This window comes from Schistocerca americana, chromosome 1 (genome assembly GCF_021461395.2).
Source record: "Schistocerca americana isolate TAMUIC-IGC-003095 chromosome 1, iqSchAmer2.1, whole genome shotgun sequence".
NCBI lineage: Eukaryota > Metazoa > Arthropoda > Insecta > Orthoptera > Acrididae > Schistocerca > Schistocerca americana.
The window spans coordinates 1,174,285,884-1,174,305,075 of NC_060119.1; the positions used below are offsets into that span (position 1 = coordinate 1,174,285,884).

General features: G+C 43.2%; 1 protein-coding gene and 1 pseudogene across 1 annotated transcript in view; both read left to right on the forward strand.

The window, feature by feature from the left end:
• Nucleotides 1-680: 680 nt before the first annotated feature.
• The window catches only part of LOC124597840 (glutamate receptor ionotropic, kainate 2), a 1,390,744-nt gene continuing 1,372,232 nt past the window's right edge, over nt 681-19,192 (forward strand). The window contains exons 1-2 of the mRNA XM_047135964.1: nt 681-747; nt 792-917. Coding sequence (XP_046991920.1) covers nt 681-747; nt 792-917 — 193 coding nt within the window. The remainder of the gene's footprint in view (nt 748-791; nt 918-19,192) is intronic.
• Nucleotides 9,659-9,776, forward strand: LOC124556137 (annotated as a pseudogene).

Sequence of the window (19,192 nt, forward strand, 5' to 3'; positions counted from 1 at the left end):
AAACAGCACCTGGATTCATCCGACAAAATGACGTTTTGCCATTTGTGCACGCATGTTCGTCGTTGAGTACACCATCGCAGGCGCTCCTGTCTGTGATGCAGCGTCAAGGGTAACCGCAGCCATGGTCTCCGAGTCGATAGTCCATGCTGCTGCAAACGTCGTCGAACTGTTCGTGCAGATGCCGGCCGCGGTGGTCTCGGGGCTCTAGGCGCGTAGTCCGGAACCGCGCGACTGCTACGGTCGCAGGTTCGAATCCTGCCTGGGGCATGGGTGTGTTTGATGCCCTTAGGTTAGTTAGGTTTAAGTAGTTCTAAGTTCTAGGGGACTGATGACCTCAGAAGTTAAGTTCCATAGTGCTCAGAGCCACTTGAACCACTTTTTTTGAACTTAAAAACTGACAGAGTTTTTGTAGCCAACGCGGACTACAGTCTCTCAACTACCAAAAGACTTCAGTACCCTTCAAACAGTGGTAACGTTTGTAGAGGGAATGTTTCTACTTGCAGTTTCTCTATAAATTAAACTGCACTGTTATTACATGACCTGTTAATAATATCTGGGCAGAAAGCTGTGTTACAGTAACTCCTTTCAAACCCTCGGCACAGACGCGGATAACCATCGTACTGGCGCCAACGGCGTGTAACCTGGTTAGCTGCTAAATGTTTTCAGTGCGCCAGCCGGATATGGCGCAGGTGTGTAAGGCGGGCTGCCGCTTTCCGGGAGCAGATAGGCCGGCTGTGAGGCAGCGGGGTGCGGGTCTGGTAATTGAGACAAAACGGCCGCCTTGCCGCGAGGTGCGGACGCGCCGGGGGCGGTGCCGGCCCGTGATGGATGTCGGTCCGCGGGGCGGCTGGGCGGCTGGGCGGCGTGCAAAAACCTGCGCTCGCCGCCGGTCACTGCGGGCACCGCGCTGTCGCACAGTCTGTGTGTGGCCAACTGCCGTTCCTCACGGCGAACAGGTGCGGCTGAGCGGCGCGCGTTAACCTAGAGTTCGCTGTCACTGCTTTGTTACAAGCGACTGGACTCCGTAGCCTCTACTCTCATGTCATCCCGAGTGGCGCGGCCGTAAAACTGAGAGAAAAGTTCGTAAAATGTGAGGAGAGATTCAAAATCGTGCCACGCCACTCTGATTTAGATGTGTCTACGGATCTTTAAATCACTCTGAGTTAACCATCTCCTACCTAACACCATCTATCGACACATAGCACGGAATCTGAAAATATCGTTCCTGCGAAACAAATCTGGCCCTTTATTCGCACCAAGTAATGAGTTTTATAGGTAGGGGATCTCAAGCTCATTCATACTTCTAGATTTCCAGAAGGCTTTTGACATCGTACATCGAAAACTGTTTCTAATCAAGTTGGCTGCCTAGGGAATATCTAAATCCACTTAGATGCTCCGCAAGCCACCGTACGGTGCGTGGCAGAGGGTATCCTGTACTAGTACTTGTCATTTCCTTTCGTGTTCCACTCGCAAATAGAGCGAGGGAAAACTGACTATCTATACGCATGCGTATCAACCCTAATTTCATGTATGTTATCTTCATGGTCCTTACGCAGAATGTACGAGGGCAGTTCAATAAGTAATGCAACAAATTTTTTTACTCGGCCAATTTTGGTTGAAAAAACCGGACATTTCTTGTGGAATATTTTCAAACATTCCCGCTTCGTCTCGTATAGTTTCATTCACTTCCGACAGGTGGCAGCGCTGTACGGAGCTGTTAAAATGGCGTCTGTAACGTATGTGCGTTGCAAACAACGGGCAGTGATCGAGTTTCTTTTGGCGGAAAACCAGGGCATCTCAGATATTCATAGGCGCTTGCAGAATGTCTACGGTGATCTGGCAGTGGACAAAAGCACGGTGAGTCGTTGGGCAAAGCGTGTGTCATCATCGCCGCAAGGTCAAGCAAGACTGTCTGATCACCCGCGTGCGGGCCGGCCGTGCACAGCTATGACTCCTGCAATGGCGGAGCGTGCGAACACACTCGTTCGAGATGATCGACGGATCACCATCAAACAACTCAGTGCTCAACTTGACATCTCTGTTGGTAGTGCTGTCACAATTGTTCACCAGTTGGGATATTCAAAGGTTTGTTCCCGCTGGGTCCCTCGTTGTCTAACCGAACACCATAAAGAGCAAAGGAGAACCATCTGTGCGGAATTGCTTGCTCGTCATGTGGCTGAGGGTGACAATTTCTTGTCAAAGATTGTTACAGGCGATGAAACATGGGTTCATCACTTCGAACCTGAAACAAAACGGCAATCAATCGAGTGGCGCCACACCCACTCCCCTACCAAGAAAAAGTTTAAAGCCATACCCTCAGCCGGTAAAGTCATGGTTACAGTCTTCTGGGACACTGAAGGGATTATTCTGTTCGATGTCCTTCCCCATGGTCAAACGATCAACTCTGAAGTGTATTGTGCTACTCTTCAGATATTGAAGAAACGACTTCAGCGTGTTCGTAGGCACAAAAATCTGAACGAACTTCTCCTTCTTCATGACAACGCAAGACCTCACACAAGTCTTCGCACCCGAGAGGAGCTCACAAAACTTCAGTGGACTGTTCTTCCTCATACACCCTACAGCCCCGATCTCGCACCGTCGGATTTCCATATGTTTGGCCCAATGAAGGACACAATCCGTGGGAGGCACTACGCGGATGATGAAGAAGTTATTGATGCAGTACGACGTTGGCTCCGACATCGACCAGTGGAATGGTACCGTGCAGGCATACAGGCCCTCATTTCAAGATGGCGTAAGGCCGTAGCATTGAATGGAGATTACGTTGAAAAATAGTGTTGTGTAGCTAAAAGATTGGGGAATAACCTGGTGTATTTCAATGCAGAAGAAAACAACCCCTGTTTCAGAAAAAAATGTGTTGCATTACTTATTGAACTGCCCTCGTATGTTGGCGGCATTAGAATCGTTCGGCAGTCAGCATCTGATCCTGGTTCTCTACAATTTCTCTACAGTGTTTCTCGAAAATAACGTCGCCTTTCCTCCAGGGATTCCCATTTGAGTTTCCGAAGCATGTTCCTAACACTTACGTATTGTTCGAACCTACCGGTAAAATATATAGCAGCCCGCCTCTGAATTGCTTCGGTGTCTTCCTTTAATCCGACTTGGTACGGATCTCTAACACTCAAGCAGTACTCAAGAACAGGCCGCACCAGCGTCCTACATGCGGTCTCCTCTACAGGTGAACCTCTCTTTCCTGACGTTCTTCCAATAAATTGAAGTCGACCATTCGCCTTTCATACCTTCACTTCTCACATGCTCGTTCAACATCATATAGTTTTTCAACGTTACTCGCAGATGTTTAAACGACTTGACTGTATCAAGCAGGACACCAGTAATCCTGTATCCCACCATTACGGCTTTATCTTCCTATTCATTCGTATTAACTTACATTTTTCCATATTTAGGGCCAGCTGTTATTCGTCACATCGACTGGAAATTTTGTCTAAGTCGTCTTTTATCTTCCTACAGTCACTCAACTTCGGCACCTCACCGGACGCCTTGATCAGCAATCAAACACAGATGGTAGAGCACTTGCGCGCGAAAGGCAAAGGTCCCGAGTTCGAGTCTCAGTCCGGCAAACAGTTTTAATGTGCCAGGAAGTTTCATATCAGCACACACACCGCTACAGAGTGAAAATCTCATTCTAGAAACATCCCCCAGACTGTGGCTAAGCCATGTCTCCGCAGTATCCTTTCTTTCAGGAGTGATACTTCTGCAAAGTTCGCAGGAGTGCTTCTGCAATGTCTGGAAGATAGGAGACGAGGTACCGGCAGAAGTAAAGCTGTGAGGACGGGGCGTGAGTCGTGCTTGGGTAGCTCAGCTGGTCGCCGGCACGGTAACTCAGCGTGTTTGGTCAGAGGGCTAGCTGCCCTCTGTAATAAAAAAACTGAGTTAATGGATCAACAACGAACTGAAATGGGTGTCTTTCGACGTCCGCCCCGATCAGATATAAGAAACTAAAGAAATACGAACAAAATAAGATTTTAAAAAAAGATGTTAGAGCACTTGCCCGCGAAAGGCAAAGGTCCCGAGTTCGAGTCTCGGTCCGGCGCACAATTTTAATATGCCAGGCAGTTTCATGTCAGCGCACACTCCGCTGCAGAGTGAAAATCTCTTTCTGGAACCATAGAATGCTGTTCGCCCTGTCCACCAAATCATTTACATGTATAGATAATAACAGCAGTTTCCCTGGGAAACTCCTGACGATACCCTTGTCTCTGACGAACACTCGCAGTCGGTTACAACATACTGGGCTTTATTATTTAAGAAATCTTCAAGCCAGTTGCACATACGTACGCTCGTACTGCAAGCGTAGGATACTGTGTCAAATGCCTTCTGGAAATTTAGAATAAAGGAAAGTGCTTGTTGCTCTCCATCCATGCCGGCTGCTGTGACCGAGCGCTTCTAGGCGTTTCAGTCTGGAACCGGGCGACCACTACTGTCGGTGGTTCGAATCCTGCGGCCGGCACGGATGTGTGTGATGCCCTCAGGTTCGTTAGGTTTACGTAGTTCTTAGGGGACTGATGACCTCATGTGTTAAGTCCCATAGTGCTCAGAGCCATTTGAACCTTCATCCATTGTTCGCAGTATATCATGTGAGAATAGGGCAAGTTGAGTTTCACCGGACTGATGCTTTCTAAAACCTTGCTGATTCGTGGACATGAGCTTTCCAGTCTCGAGAAAATTTATTATATTCGAGCTGAGAATATGTTTAAGGATCTACAACAAAGAGAAGTAAGGGATACTGGTCTAATTCTGATGGTCGGTTCTTTCACCGTCTTACATACTGGAGTTGCCTGAGCGTTTTTCATAGTTGCGCGACTGGTTTCGTGATATCCTGTGAGAAAGTCGCAATAAACGGAAAGCTATCAAGTGAAAAAAAGTGCTATCCGGCGTTCCTGAAGGATGCGTCATAGGCTGTCTGCTCTTTCTGATTTATGAGAGGCGATCAGAAAGTTTTTTTTTTTGATGGCCATACAATCCAGAATCGGTATGGCAGTAAGGCCAAATCGCCCTGAGCATTGAGGCAATCGTCCGGCCGACGCACCAGGTTGAAGATAAAAACACCGTGTCCTGCTGTAACAAGAAGTCGGTAATTCCCTGTAGCACACACTCGTCCGACACGATTCTTTGACCCTCGGAGACTTTTTAAAAGGTCAAAGGCGTGATAGTCTCGTGAGGACCACAGGACAGGGGCTCGAGTGTCTCCCTCTTGATTTGGCGAAACTTCTGCGTTACGCAATTTGGTGTATTGGGTCGTGCATTATTTTCAAGCAGCAGCACCCCTTGGCTCACTATTCCACAAAGGTGGTTTTCGACACACATTCTGTCCCATACACATGGTTCATTCTACATTCACGCTCATAAATTAAGGATAATTGCAGAAAGTGGTGCCACACAACGTGACAGTACGCAAACCTGGCGCTAATAGCATAGGAACATAGTGAACACACACGACACAGATCTGTAAGTCCACGGTATTGGTGATTAGTTGAGAAAATCGTCCCGAAACACATGTGCTACAAAACGCCACCGTTTCCTGCGCATTTACCCCGACATCACTATGGGATTTGTTCCCCATGCACACGTACATGTTGCACATACCCTCAAACGAAAACTTTTTGACCAACCCTTGTATATAAACTATTTGGGAATCAATGTGAAAAGCCCTCTTAGATGGTTTGCATCAGATGTGTCGTTTACTACGTAGTAAAGGCATCAGATGATCAGTACGAATAACAAAATTATTTATACAGGATAAAAAATGGTTCAAATAGCTCTGAGCACTATGGAACTTAACATCTGTGGTCATCAGTCCCCTAGAACTTAGAACTACTTAAACCTAACTAACCTAAGGACATCACACACATCCATGCCCGAGGCAGGATTCGAACCTGCGACCGTAGCAGTCGCGCGATTCCTGACTGAGCGCCTAGAACCGCTAGACCACCGTATACAGGATATCTCCATGGTTGTGAACAGTAGCAATGAAACCAGAACAACAAGAAGTTTGAGGTCCTCTGCATAAGTACTAAGAGAATATTCGTTTACAACACAGATCACACATATTTAAAGGTTGCTGATTCAACTAAGCACGTAGGGATTACAATTACGAACACCTTAAATTGTAACCATCACTCCATAAGCGTTGTGAGGTAATCGAATAAGACACTGCGTTCTACTGGCAGAAGTCCTGTAAGGGGCAACAGGTATACTAATCACAGTGCCTACACCACGCTTGTCCATCTTGTACCAGAGTATTTCTGCCTGGTACCATCTGCCTGCTTACCTTATAGGGTTGAAGACATCGAAAGAGTTCAAAGAATAGCACCTCGGCTTGCATTTTTACGAAATAGGCCAGAGAGTGTCACGGATGTGATACGCGACTGGGAGTGGTGATCATTAAAGCAAATGCGTGTATGTTGCTGCGAGATCTTTCCCGAAACTTTCCGTCACATGCTTTATCCGCCGAATGCAAAAGTATTACTTTGACACCCATCTACAATGGCAGAAATGGACACTGTAATAAGATAAGCCAAGTGATAGGCATAGAAAGTTTTAGGTGTTATTTCGTTTTATGTGAATGTAGATGATGTAGACGAAATATCTTTTAGCCTTTTTCAATAATAACTTTATTTGTGTGTGTGTGTGGGCGGGGGGGGGGGGGGGTGTTTGGACACGTCCACACACTGAGGGTAAGAGGGACGACGAATATTGAGGTCATCCGCCGTTGCACTATAATTCAACTACAAACGGTAGTCAACAATTTTTAATTAAGTCTTCAGAATTCCTAAGATCTAACGATGGAACCTATTGAAAGTGGCAGTTCTTCTTACAGGGGCATCGTTTGTGACATCCCAACAACCAGTGAAGTGACAGGGGCTGTCCATTTCTCTTCTTGTTTTACAGATTTTAGAATCAGATTATTTTAATGAGTATGTCTTAATGTAAGCAATAGTTTCCGCGGCTGTTGTCACTGTTACAGCTCAGCACAAAGCTCTGAGGAAGGCCACTTGCAATAATGGCCATAATGTCGTACAGTTTTGTATTTTGACAGTGCGGTCAATAGCTCAGAATAATTTTACTAATGTGTTCACTGAAGCGAAATTTATGCGTTCTTGCTAGTCCTCATTTGGCATATCATTTAATTAATAAATAATGTGGAGGAACAAGTCCGGACACTCAACTCGTACCGCAGCAGCCAACCTGGGCTTAGCATGCTCCACTTGTTCTAGGTAGTTAAAAGTTGAAGCTCTTAATGCCTTGAGCTAATCGACACATGACAACGTCCCTTGGTGAAACACCGATCAGTACATTTCGTAACGTCGCATGCTGCTACAACAAGTAAGATACAATAAAACAGTAATTACAGCAAGAGCCATAAACGTTACAGCTATCTATTACACACCCAGGTGTGATACAGTTTCCTCCCAGAACATGTCCAAGTGAACAGAGGAAATTAGAAAGGAACATTGAGGCTCTTTAAGTAAACGACGTTTGCTTTTTACGTACTTGAAGGTACCTGGAAGAAATGATGTTACGAGTGAAAATGCAGCACGGATTTTAAATAAATCAAGAAAGTAACAAGTGTTTACACAAGAACCCGCTTGAGAACGTGAACTGCGGTGCAGTCTTGAAATCCTCAGGAAAATAGGAATACACTGTAGGCGAAAGACACACGATAACCTACGATAAACCAAAAGGAAAAAATATGAATCGAATATCAAATAAGAAGTGCTAGAATCTAAAACTGCATAAGGCTGTCAAGCAGGTTTTCCTCTTTACTCTTGAACTTCCACAGCAAAGATACAATGACCCACGGAAAAATTTAAGAAGCAGGATAAAAGTAAGGAGCGAGATCTCTGTGTTAACATTCCATGTTCTCTTAATACATTGCTATTTACGTTTTAGAATGAAAGGATTGAGTATCTGATACAGTATGATGTGAAGGACAACATCTTTCATTTTATTGTTTAGAAGGAAAGCATTTAGTGCTCTTATACATGATGTGAAGGAGAACATCTTTCCTAATATAGTGTGGATGTAACGGCTAAAATATGTCAGACTATGGACCGCTCGCATTTATCTCTGCTCAACATACACTGACATTCTTTCTTTCACAGTTCGTCGTTATCTCAACAGGATTTCATGAATAAATTTTAAGATGTATTCTGCAGTATGTGGTGACCACAGAATCCTTTTCTCTGGCAAATCGTTTCCATTATGGTTAGAGAACCGGACTCTCGTTCTAGAGGCACGCAATGCAGTCCTCCACTCTGCCATCCATAAATCAGTTTTTGTGATTTCCTTAATTTATTAAGACGAAAGCAAATATGATTCCCTTGAATAGTAGATTCCCAATTTCCTTTTCCATTCTTCTGTATCCAAACCGGTACCTGACCCTGATCACCTCGCAGTCGTTGGAAGCTACATCTCTAATGTTCTTTCCAGAATGAATGCTTACGTCCAGAGCAGGCTGTGCGCTGTTGTTAAACTTTTTTCTGCGTTAAAACTGTGAGTGAGATTCAGGAACTATGCATGTCCTTCGCAGTGCTGTTAACTATTGGACCATAGACGTTTAGAAGGTTGGGGGGGGGGGGGGGGTGGAGAGAGTGGGTGGGGAGAACAGAACATTCTCTTGCCTTCTTCTGGAATATGGGGTGCAGAATTCTCACACAGAGTGTTCACAGGTTACGCCGTGGCCGTGGCCGTTACTTCGACATAGTCCTTTATTCAAGTCGGAAGCGAAGATTTTTAAAACATTGTGAAAATGCTTCCTAAACTGTCTTTATCGAGCCTTAGAAAGGGACCAAGCCAACACGCTGACGTGCGAATTTCGGGGACATATTCCCTGCACAGAATTATCAAGGGTGTAGTATAACTGCCCAGGAGAGGTCCCAAATCCACGCAGCGAAACACAATCCTCGTGGTGCGCTACTATGTGACGACAGTGATTTACCATTTACTTGTGGTCAATGCAGACCCGTCACGACTTGATGAGACCACATTCAATAGCAAAGAGACTGTAGCGGACTCTGAACATCACTGCCTTGCTATCTGTAACTGTGTTCATTTGTACCTAATCTATAGATCAAAGTGCATCATTCTAAAAGAGAAAATATAATTCTCTGTGCTACAGATGAGAAGGACAAAACTGAAACATCAAGACAGGGGAAATAATCACTTCACACTGTCGTAGAATTAGGTATTTAGCAGCCCACCTGACATGGCTGCACGATAATGTGTGAAACTGTACGAGGAAGGGAAGAGGGTGGGGTGGGAACTGGAGGGGTGAGGGGGTAATGAGGGGGAGCAGACTCATACTCTTCTTGCTTCAATCCTAGGCTGCTAACAGTCGATTGTTTCGGGAGTATACTGGCCCATTTATTCTTTACCTAAGCATGGCAAAAAATGTAGGTTCCCTGGCACATTTTATTAAACTGTAATCCTGCCAGTCAAATTTAAAATACGGAAGGTACAGAAATTATTTAATAAACCCATCAACACGATCACATGTGTTGTTAAGCAATCAGTGTTATACACGTAGGTTGCATAAGCGTTTATAGAGTTTACTTTCTGTTCCTTCAATCCGATGAGTATTAACCAATGGAATTTTTACTAATTATTTTAGTTAAAAATCGCCAACGGCCTTGCCGCAGTGGTAACACCGGTTCCCATCAGATCACCGAAGTTAAGCCCTGTCGGGCTGGGCTAGCACTTGGATGGGTGACCATCCGGTCTGCCGAGCGCTGTTGGCAAGCGGGGTGCACTCAGCCCTGGTGAGGCAATCTGAGGAGGTACTTGATTGGGAAGTAGCGGTTCCGGTCTCGGAAACTTACATACGACCGGGAGAGCGGTGTGCTGACCATATGCCACTCCACATCCGCATCCAGTGACGCCTCTCAGGTAAGGACGACACGCCGGCCGGTCAGTACCGTTGGGCCTTCATGGCCTGTTGGGGAGGAGTTTAGTTTAGTTTTAGGTTAAAATCAACAGCAATGCTTCAAATTATATGTTACAAAAATAGCAGTTTGGGAATCTTTCGTCCTCTTGTACAGATTTCTGTCGACGCTCATGCCTATTTCTGTTGCCACATCACCTATATTTTGAAAACTTCACAGAAACCTTCATGCCTATCTTTCTGGACTAGCTCTGACAAATTACTGGGTTCAGTCCTTGTCCGATATGTTGCCACAAGGTTTAAATGCAGCACATACTCCATTGCAGAGTGTTTCCGGTCTGGAAACAAATACCTAGTCTGTGGCCAGGTCATCTCTGTACAGTATTCTTCCCTGCAGAAGTGCTCGTACCGCATGGTATGAAGTAGATCTCCCGAACAATTTGGAAAGTAGGAGACACGTACAGATAGTAGTAGAGATATGAAGATGAGTCCTTGCGAAGAAGCTGAGTTGGCAAGAACACTGTCCATGAAAGCCAAGGTTGGGGGTTCGAGTATCATTCCGGCAAATTTAATCTGCCAGAAAGTATGTTAATCTTCCGTTCTTGTATTCCGTAACTACATCAAACACACTTAACAAGGGAATAAATCCATCCCGCTACGCTTTCATGCTGTTTCTATAACATCTAAAAGACGTCACTCGTTAACGTGTCGAGGGAGAGTAACATGTAAGTAATAGAAAAGTGTGAACTTAAATGAATTTCCAAATTTACCGTAACGAAGGTGGTTAGAAACTACAGTCTAATAAATCACATTGTTGTATTCGACAAGGTGGCAGAAAAAAACAGGCATTTCAGTGTCAGAAGAGCCATCCCACTAAGCGTCTGGGTGAAGTACGTGGAATAGAAATAAGAATGGCTGAACGAGGATTTGTAAATATTTCTTCAGTGCTCATGTGATCCTTGCCGACAACGTCATGGGTGAAATACATTTTGTTCGTACACGCCACGGCCCTAACATATCTACGACCTAGCACCTCTGGCCTGTGAACAAGAGATTTGTATACGTGATCCAGCAAAGAGCAACCAAGTGCTGCACAATACAGATAAAGCATAGGCTACCTCAATCAGAAAGGCAGTACAACAGTTTGAATAGAGCATCTCCTGAATACGTAGTCAACGAAACATTTTTTTGAACTTATGTAGACTGAAGAAGGCGTCTACAATACTGCCTGCTTGTCAGTGGCTTTTTATGGAAGATAGATAATCAACTGTCAATACATACCGAATTGTCACTGTTACGTCGTAACTGGATGGGACAGCATATACTCGTGCCGAAATTTCAGTATCAATACACGGAGGGGACAAAAGTCATGGGTTACCTCTTAATAACTTGTCGGACTTCCTTTTGCCCGGCTTGTTGCAGCAACTCGACGTCGTATGGTCTCAATAACTCGTTGAAAGTCCCCTTAATAAATACTGGGCCGTGCTGCCTCGTTATCCGTCCACAATTGCCTAAGTATTGCTTGTGCAAGATTTTGTGCACGAACCAATCTCTAGATTCTTTCCCTACAATTCTCGATGGGTTTCACGTTAGGCGATATGAGAGGCAAAAACATTCGCTCGAATTGTTTGTAAGGTGTCAGGCAAATCCAACACCTTCCATGAAAACCCTGACATGATAAGCAAATCCAGTAGTATGTCACATAGCTCCAAATAAATCGTGGCATTAAATTAACCAAAGAAATACGCGTAACGAGTGAGCAAATGGAATACCACAGACTAATACAAGAATGCCTAAATGCATGTCATACCTTCCCACTGTGAGACAGACGCAGTTCCGAGGGGAGAAACGAGAACAGAAGCCGAGAGCAGAACCGTGTTAAGCTGGAAGGCCCTACGATAAGGGACGGACACCCACGTCGCCAGCTAACCGCTATGACCACACCCCAGCCGCAAGTTTTAGCATGAGACTTTTTCGCGCCTCTGTTACGTCAGGGCCATCCCCCAGCCCATGTTAAAAGCTAGAGCCCTCCAGAAGAACAGTATAGATCTTACGATAACACTAAAAGGACCACACCAGCTGCAAGTTTTAGCATGAGACTTTTTCGCGTCTCTGTTACGTTGTAAACTTTAAAAACATTGCCCCACCACGAAAAGTATAACGTTTCTCATTGGATAGACAGAATTTTTATAGGCGGAGCTTAAGGTTAACATTGAGACCCTGATTGGTCAGATGAAAACACAGCCAGATAGCTTTTTTAAACCAACGTCGGTAAATTGTAGTAAGGAGAAGTTAGGGGAGAGTTGCTTCCGAGACGGCGAGGTCAGCAGAGTTGTGCTGTCCGCCGCCCCCTGACGAACACCAACAAGGTAATGAACGCACGCGATGCCGCACAACAGCGCATAAAGCTTCACTCAGAACTGCTGAAGTCTCATCTGTTACACCCCCTTTTTGCGTAATACTAGTGTCGATCGTCAATTAAAGCTCATGGTGTTCACATTTGCCACTTGAAGTAAAAATCTGAAATGCGATGATTTTTCAGTTATACAGTTATTGAGAAGCCATATCAGCCACTGTAATTTACTACAAGTTAGATAAGTAATTAAAGATAATTGAGGGTCACTGTAGACCATTTTGATAGTTTTCTCTTTAGTGAAACTTAATTTAAACCTAGATTATAGATGTGATATGGCATAGGTCATCCTTCGATCCATTGTAGAACTTGGAAACCCATTCAGGGAATATTCGTTCACATTTTTGTTGAACGCAGTTGGTTTTTACCATCCTGCATTGAAACATTTCCTTTTATCAATAGTGCAATTTATAAACAATGTTTACTGAGTAGAATAAAATTTCCAATGGTAAACTTAACTGCTTTTTCGACGTTATTTTACCAGCTAACTAAAAATAGGAAAGCCTTCAACCCCTTCCACTAAATTTAGTTAGTATTAAGATTCTTTTACAGGGGCTGCAGTGGAGCTGTCGCTGAAATCATTAAGTATTTGGTTATATCATCGCTAGTCTCACTGAACTCTTCTGAATTCTACAGGTCCCAGGTTCAAACTAGTCAATTCCCTAAAAAACACGCTCAGAGCGTCGTTGCGCGAAAGTGGTAGGGAGACAAGATATAGAAAAAACAGACACCACGCAGAATTTTAGATGTTCTGCAACCCAGTCACAAACAATTATGACCCGGTGACATGGCGCATTGACAAGAGAAAATGAGGTCCATTAATGATTGCAAATGATCTCCAAGTGGTGGAACATGACCATTTCCAGTCAATGATCGCTAAAGTTGTACCAGAGGACGAAGTGCATTGTATACAAACACAATCCACACCATCATAGAGCCACCACAAGCTTGGGCATTGCCTTGTTGACAAGATGGATCCATGGATTCGTGGGGCCTGCGCCATACCGTAACTTTACCATCAGCTGTTACTAACTGAAAGCGGGACTCATATAACCAGGCCAGCCGATATGGTCACGAGCCCGGGAAGTCGCAGCAGGCGATTGCCTGCTGTTGCTCGGTCGTCTGCTGCCACAGACCATTAACGCCAATTTCTGCCGCACTCTCCTAACGGATACGTTCATCGTTCGTCCCACGTTGATTTCTGCGGGTATTTCAAGCAGTATTGCTTGTCTGTTAGTACTGACTCCTCTACTCAAATGCCGCTGGTGTCAGCTGTCGACCACTACGTTGTCTGTGATGAAAGATAATGCCTGAAATTTGGTATTTTCTGTACATTATTGACACTGTAGATCACGGAATATTGAATTTCTTAACGATTTCCGAAATAGAGTATCCCATGCGTCTAGCTCCAACTACTGCTCCCCGTTTAAACCCGTCGTGTTGCCATAATGACGTAGGAAACGTTTTCACATGAATCACCTGAGAACAAACAACAGCTCCTCCAGATGACTGCCCTTTTTATACCTTGTGAACGGGATACTAACGCCATCTCTATGTATACATATCGTTGTACCATGACGTTTGTCAACTCGGTTGATAGAGACATGACAGACAGTCCTAAAGTCAGTACTTTAAGATGAAGCACTAGTGATTGGAATAAAACATTTAGTTTTTCTTTCTCGTAAATCGTTTACACCTCATAGTAAAATGTTAAGCTCAGTTCAGAATAATGGCCACCACTCTTAATAGACCTATTATTACAGAAATAGTTTATTTAATAGCTAGATCACACGCTATACTTTCAACAAAGCATTCCAGGTTATGGCTATCATTGACCGTCTTCACATCATAAGAAGGAACCAACTGACTGATCGTGGGGCTTCTCTGGCGTTTTGGATTGAATTTTATTCTTGTGATCTGAGCATGGTCGGTGGCAACCGAAACCACTAATTTATCGTTGAAATTGTGTATGACTAAAGTGGAAATAAACCATTCTTGAAACAACATTTGAACAATCACTGGCGTCTCCATACGTTGAATTGCCATCCGTTCCAGTATATTTCTTTAATATCACTGTTGCCTGTTGCATATTCAGGCAACTAATAGCCCACCAACCACTTGCAGTCAAACTGAAAGAAACGGTAACAGGCAAGATCTTGTGTACATGACTGTACGCGACAGGGCCTCCATCTCACTGTCCACGCCCACAATGAATGTATCTATTCTTTGAATGCACACGGACGTTAATATCGTATTGGAATGATGCATTGCCGCTCTTTAAACCACATTCAGTAGCAGGAAACGAGAGACGCTGGGACACATCTCCAATAACACCTAATGCCAAGTGATACTCAATAGTGCTGACAGCAAATTAGTGGATCGTGTACAATTTCAATGTGAAAAGTGGTACAGAATCCTTGCTATTCATATGTGGGCGAGCGTTGTGTATGGGTTTTATCACTGCTGGAATGCTAATTGCGGCAATAGAAAAAACCACGACATTTGATGCATGCTTTATTCATGAACACCACAAAGCGTAGGAAGTGTGACCTGGAGTACTGCGCCAGATGATTCATTGGAAGAGATTCGTAGTCATAATGGCGAATTGTTTACAAATGGTTTTTATTGTCGGGAGTCATCTGGTCGTCCAGTGATGAGCCACCACACTCGATTCACTGAGATATGGCTGTCACAAGCCAAGCTGACTGATGGATATTGATTTCTATAGATGGCGAGCCATTTAATCCTCTTAAATGTGCGTTTTCTGGGAAAATTTCCTTGGTAAGTTATTTTGCCATTTCGGATATTGTACACTGCTACAACAACTTTAATTTTATTACTGTAAGTTCTTGATATGAGTAACTCCCCATCTTCGATTTGTAATATACGGTTTCCACACTGGTTACAGAATGACCTGATGACAGAACGAACGTTTGTCATTGTTTCGCACGGAGATGCATTAAAGACTGCATTCATTTTACTAAAATATAGTTTTTACTTCGATGAGTATCTTGAAGTTGGCTTCGGAGTTTTCTTGTGGTGGTATGACAAAGCCTCAAGTCTGCTTTGTACGAAGAAGAACCACCGATGCCGGGATTCTGAATGTCTCATGAATCTATATCGCCGCTTTGGAGTTGTTGTCATTTAACTCTTGAACCATCGGAACCAGGAAATATAGCTTTCATTCGGTTCCAAGAGCATGTATTCCAACTGCAATAACTACTTTCTAGGACAAGACAGAACACTGTCTCCATTATTCTACACCTTCAGGCAAGTCCTCAAAAAGAAGAACTGCGAAGATAGCGTGCAAAGCAGAGACGTTCATATCGTTATAAGATATTAAATAGTAACTATTTAGAAAACCTTCGCAAATTCATATTAACGTAATTTTTCTTTGGTCTTCGAAGTTTATTCTAAACGTATAAGATAAAAATAGGAATGAAATAAAGAATAACAGTGGGTATAATTGTATAAGAACATGTAAATTTGTAAAATGAAATTACCGATACCCAACGGTATCGAAGTATGCGGAGTACGTCCAAAGCTTGATTGCACTACAGATTACAAGTCCTGAACAACAAACCGTGATAGCGGTCATCGTGTTTACATCACAGACGGCTGTGTGTTACTTTTGAGGGTAGTGCTACCACCATCATTGTGGCAGGCCAGGTTTTTTCTCCTTTCTTTTCAAAAAAAAAAAAAAAAAAAAAGGAAAACAAGCTATTTACAAACATACCAACTGGGATATTCATTTTCATAACGTCAGTACAATTTTTTGTTCAAATTCTTGTAGTAATTTGTGGCAATGCACTCAGGATCGCGAGTGAGAGATAAAGAGTAACGAAAACAGCTGGTTGTAGACACGGCTGTTTTCCCAAGGAACAACTGCGAACTTTCTCCTACTTGTGTGTAACATTCGCGGTAGAACGTTATGGTATAACAGGATGAGTTGCGGAAGGAGGAGCCTCGGGTCGGCCTAGTGTGAGTCTGTGTGGGGGCGAGCTCCGTGCGGCGTGACTTGTTTGGTGAGGCAACAGACACGCTAGGCGGCGTATTTGTGTTCCGACGGCCGGCGTCCGGCTTCCGCCCACGAGCCACTGCACGGTTTCCACAACCTGGGCCGGCCATTCCTCATCGTCTCGGATCAGACGGGAAAATCTCCTGTGCTGCCTCTGTCTCCAAGAAAAACGCAAGCCTGGTGCACAGCCCATCCCCGGATCCTCTTAGCAGCAGATGTATATCTCAGCTGTATGACACTGCACCACAGTTGGAGAAAGTAAACAAAATAAAATGTGGGCAGTGAGGTTTGTTACAGCACACAAAGACACAAAGTGTAACTTATTTCAATTAATACAGTCGCCCTACTTCGTTTCTGGATGGACGGACAGCTGCGCTGAATTTCTACATCGTGGGCATCATCATCACCATCATCAGGAACAACACTATCACAACTGTAGTCGTCACCGTCCTCCAAATAATCAGTCAGAAAGCACCATCATCTTTATCACCACCATCACCATTACTTGCATTTTCATCATCATCACCAACTTCAGCATCATTATCTCCATCATCAATTTCCTCATCATCATCAACATGAACATCATCACTATCAACAATAACAACAACCACAACAATAGTAACATAGTTGACATCATGACCACCATAAAACCATATCCTCACGTGCAGTAACAACATGATCACCATCTCCATTATTTACACTATGGATGTCTAACCTTTTATCTTACCTGGGCCGCATTGGAAGAAGAGTCTTTTTGAGCACCTAGTACCATACTTAACATCAACTACAACCATTGAAAAAAATGTAATCTGTCAGAGTAATTTAGATTTTATAATTATTCGTTATTCTAATAGCGACATAGAATTAATTTGTCATTTTAAATACCAGATTTTTCTTAATAATCTTATGTACCAGTAATTACAAATTACAAAATTAATCTGACATTTGAATTCGTACTAGGAATACTAATAGACCACTATTACGTTCGAGCGAAATGATTGCAATTCTCAAAATGTTCATCAGAGATTTTGGTTCCATTCGTACTCATTGCATGATTTGCTCTTTACAACAACAATTCACAAACGTACGTGCTTCAAAACAAAGATTAAATACATATCTCATGACTGTCAAACAAGGGATATTGGTCTTTGGTCAGGTACGATTCGTAAACGTATAGCAAAACTAAAGGATCAGTATTTTTTTGTTGGATGTCAGACTGCAACTCTGTGCATTCCACCTGAAAACCTTCTGGCAACGCATCTATACTGTTTGTAAAAGGTGTCGTAAAAATACACACATTTTTATTATTCGCTCTAAAATCGTAAAACCGATTTTTAAACTCTTTCATGATATCTAAATGTATGGTGTGTTTTTTATTCTGCCTTTAGTATTGTGTCTGGCTAGAGTAGTGAAATGAAAAAAACATCTTTGCATTTACTTGTACTTCTCATAATTGAATCGTTTGTTTTTTAAGGGGCACTTCTCTACAATTTAGCAGAATTGAGTTATTATGCTCAGCATGTATTTTACCTTTAAATACACATTCTGCGAAGAAATGGCCTGGGACCGATGACGCCGCTGTTTGGTCCCCTTGTAGGGAAGCAGCCTACTCACGCCGTAATAAATTCACGTCAGTCTTTCCATTGTGTGCCAGCCAGTCCGCTGTAACTAGCTCTGACGTCATAAATGTTGAGCAATACTTTAAAAATCAAGTAAATAACTTGAAACGGTTCTAGAATGTCAGGAGTAATACTAAATCAATATGTGTTGAATGTCAGTTCAATAACTTTAACCATTTTCGAAATTTGGACGTTTTTCTGTAAAAATCATTGGCGCAACAGAAAAGAGCTAGAGACTTAAAAATTTATATTTAGATTCCTTTTTCATAATTATTTAATAGAAACAGTACTTTGGATTTCACAAATTAAAATTTTAGTGGAAATTCATGATTCTCTGGTTTTTGTCTTAAAAATTAAGGAAGCAAGATAGATTAAGTAGGCTAATAAATAAGGCTAGGATGTTTAGATTTAAGGAGAAGGGAGATCCGCTATAATCATAAAGATGTGAGAAGTTTCAATTGAATAACTATATAGATAGCATATCTCCAAAGGGCAAGTTCAGAGCTCATCTACTGTGTGTAGTGTAATTAAATTAATTCTCTCGCCCAAAATAATTGACTTAGCCACATCAGACTTTTATGATTCCTTACCTGTGTGCTGAATGCGCATTTAAATTGAGAGCTTCATCTGCCATCAGCAAAAGAAGCTATGATTTATTCAATAACTTAATGTGGTGCATTACTAGTCCAGCAGCTAGTCAGGAGAGCCGATTTGATCAGGCGTTCCCTTAGCCGTCCGCTCCGCGGCTTTATATATAAGAACGCTGCGCAAGGAAGCAAGGCCCCAGTCCTCTCCAGACACTGAATAGCACACCATCTGTGTCAGGAGTTGCACCGCGTCGGTATCATTGCTATAAACAGCCTCGGATGCCGTATTAAGTTACTCAGGATACACGTAACCATGAAATCACTCTCGAGTGGTGAATTCTGGGATGACTTTAATTATCTATCTTCAGTTTGCGTATGTCGTATTTTCACGTGCCGCCGCGGGACAGACATTCTACCATTACTTATCGTGGCGTTTGATGAACATTATCATCAAATTATGGCGAGCATTCACTTAAACATTTAATTTGGACAGTTATAGTTGCATCTGCGCATTAGACTCTGAACTGCTCTGTTAGTCAGATTGTGTGGATTCTTTTTTTTCATCTGTGACTTTCAGAATACAGAGATTGTTTTTACACAATCGTTTTTGATTATGAATCCCAGACAATCTCCTAA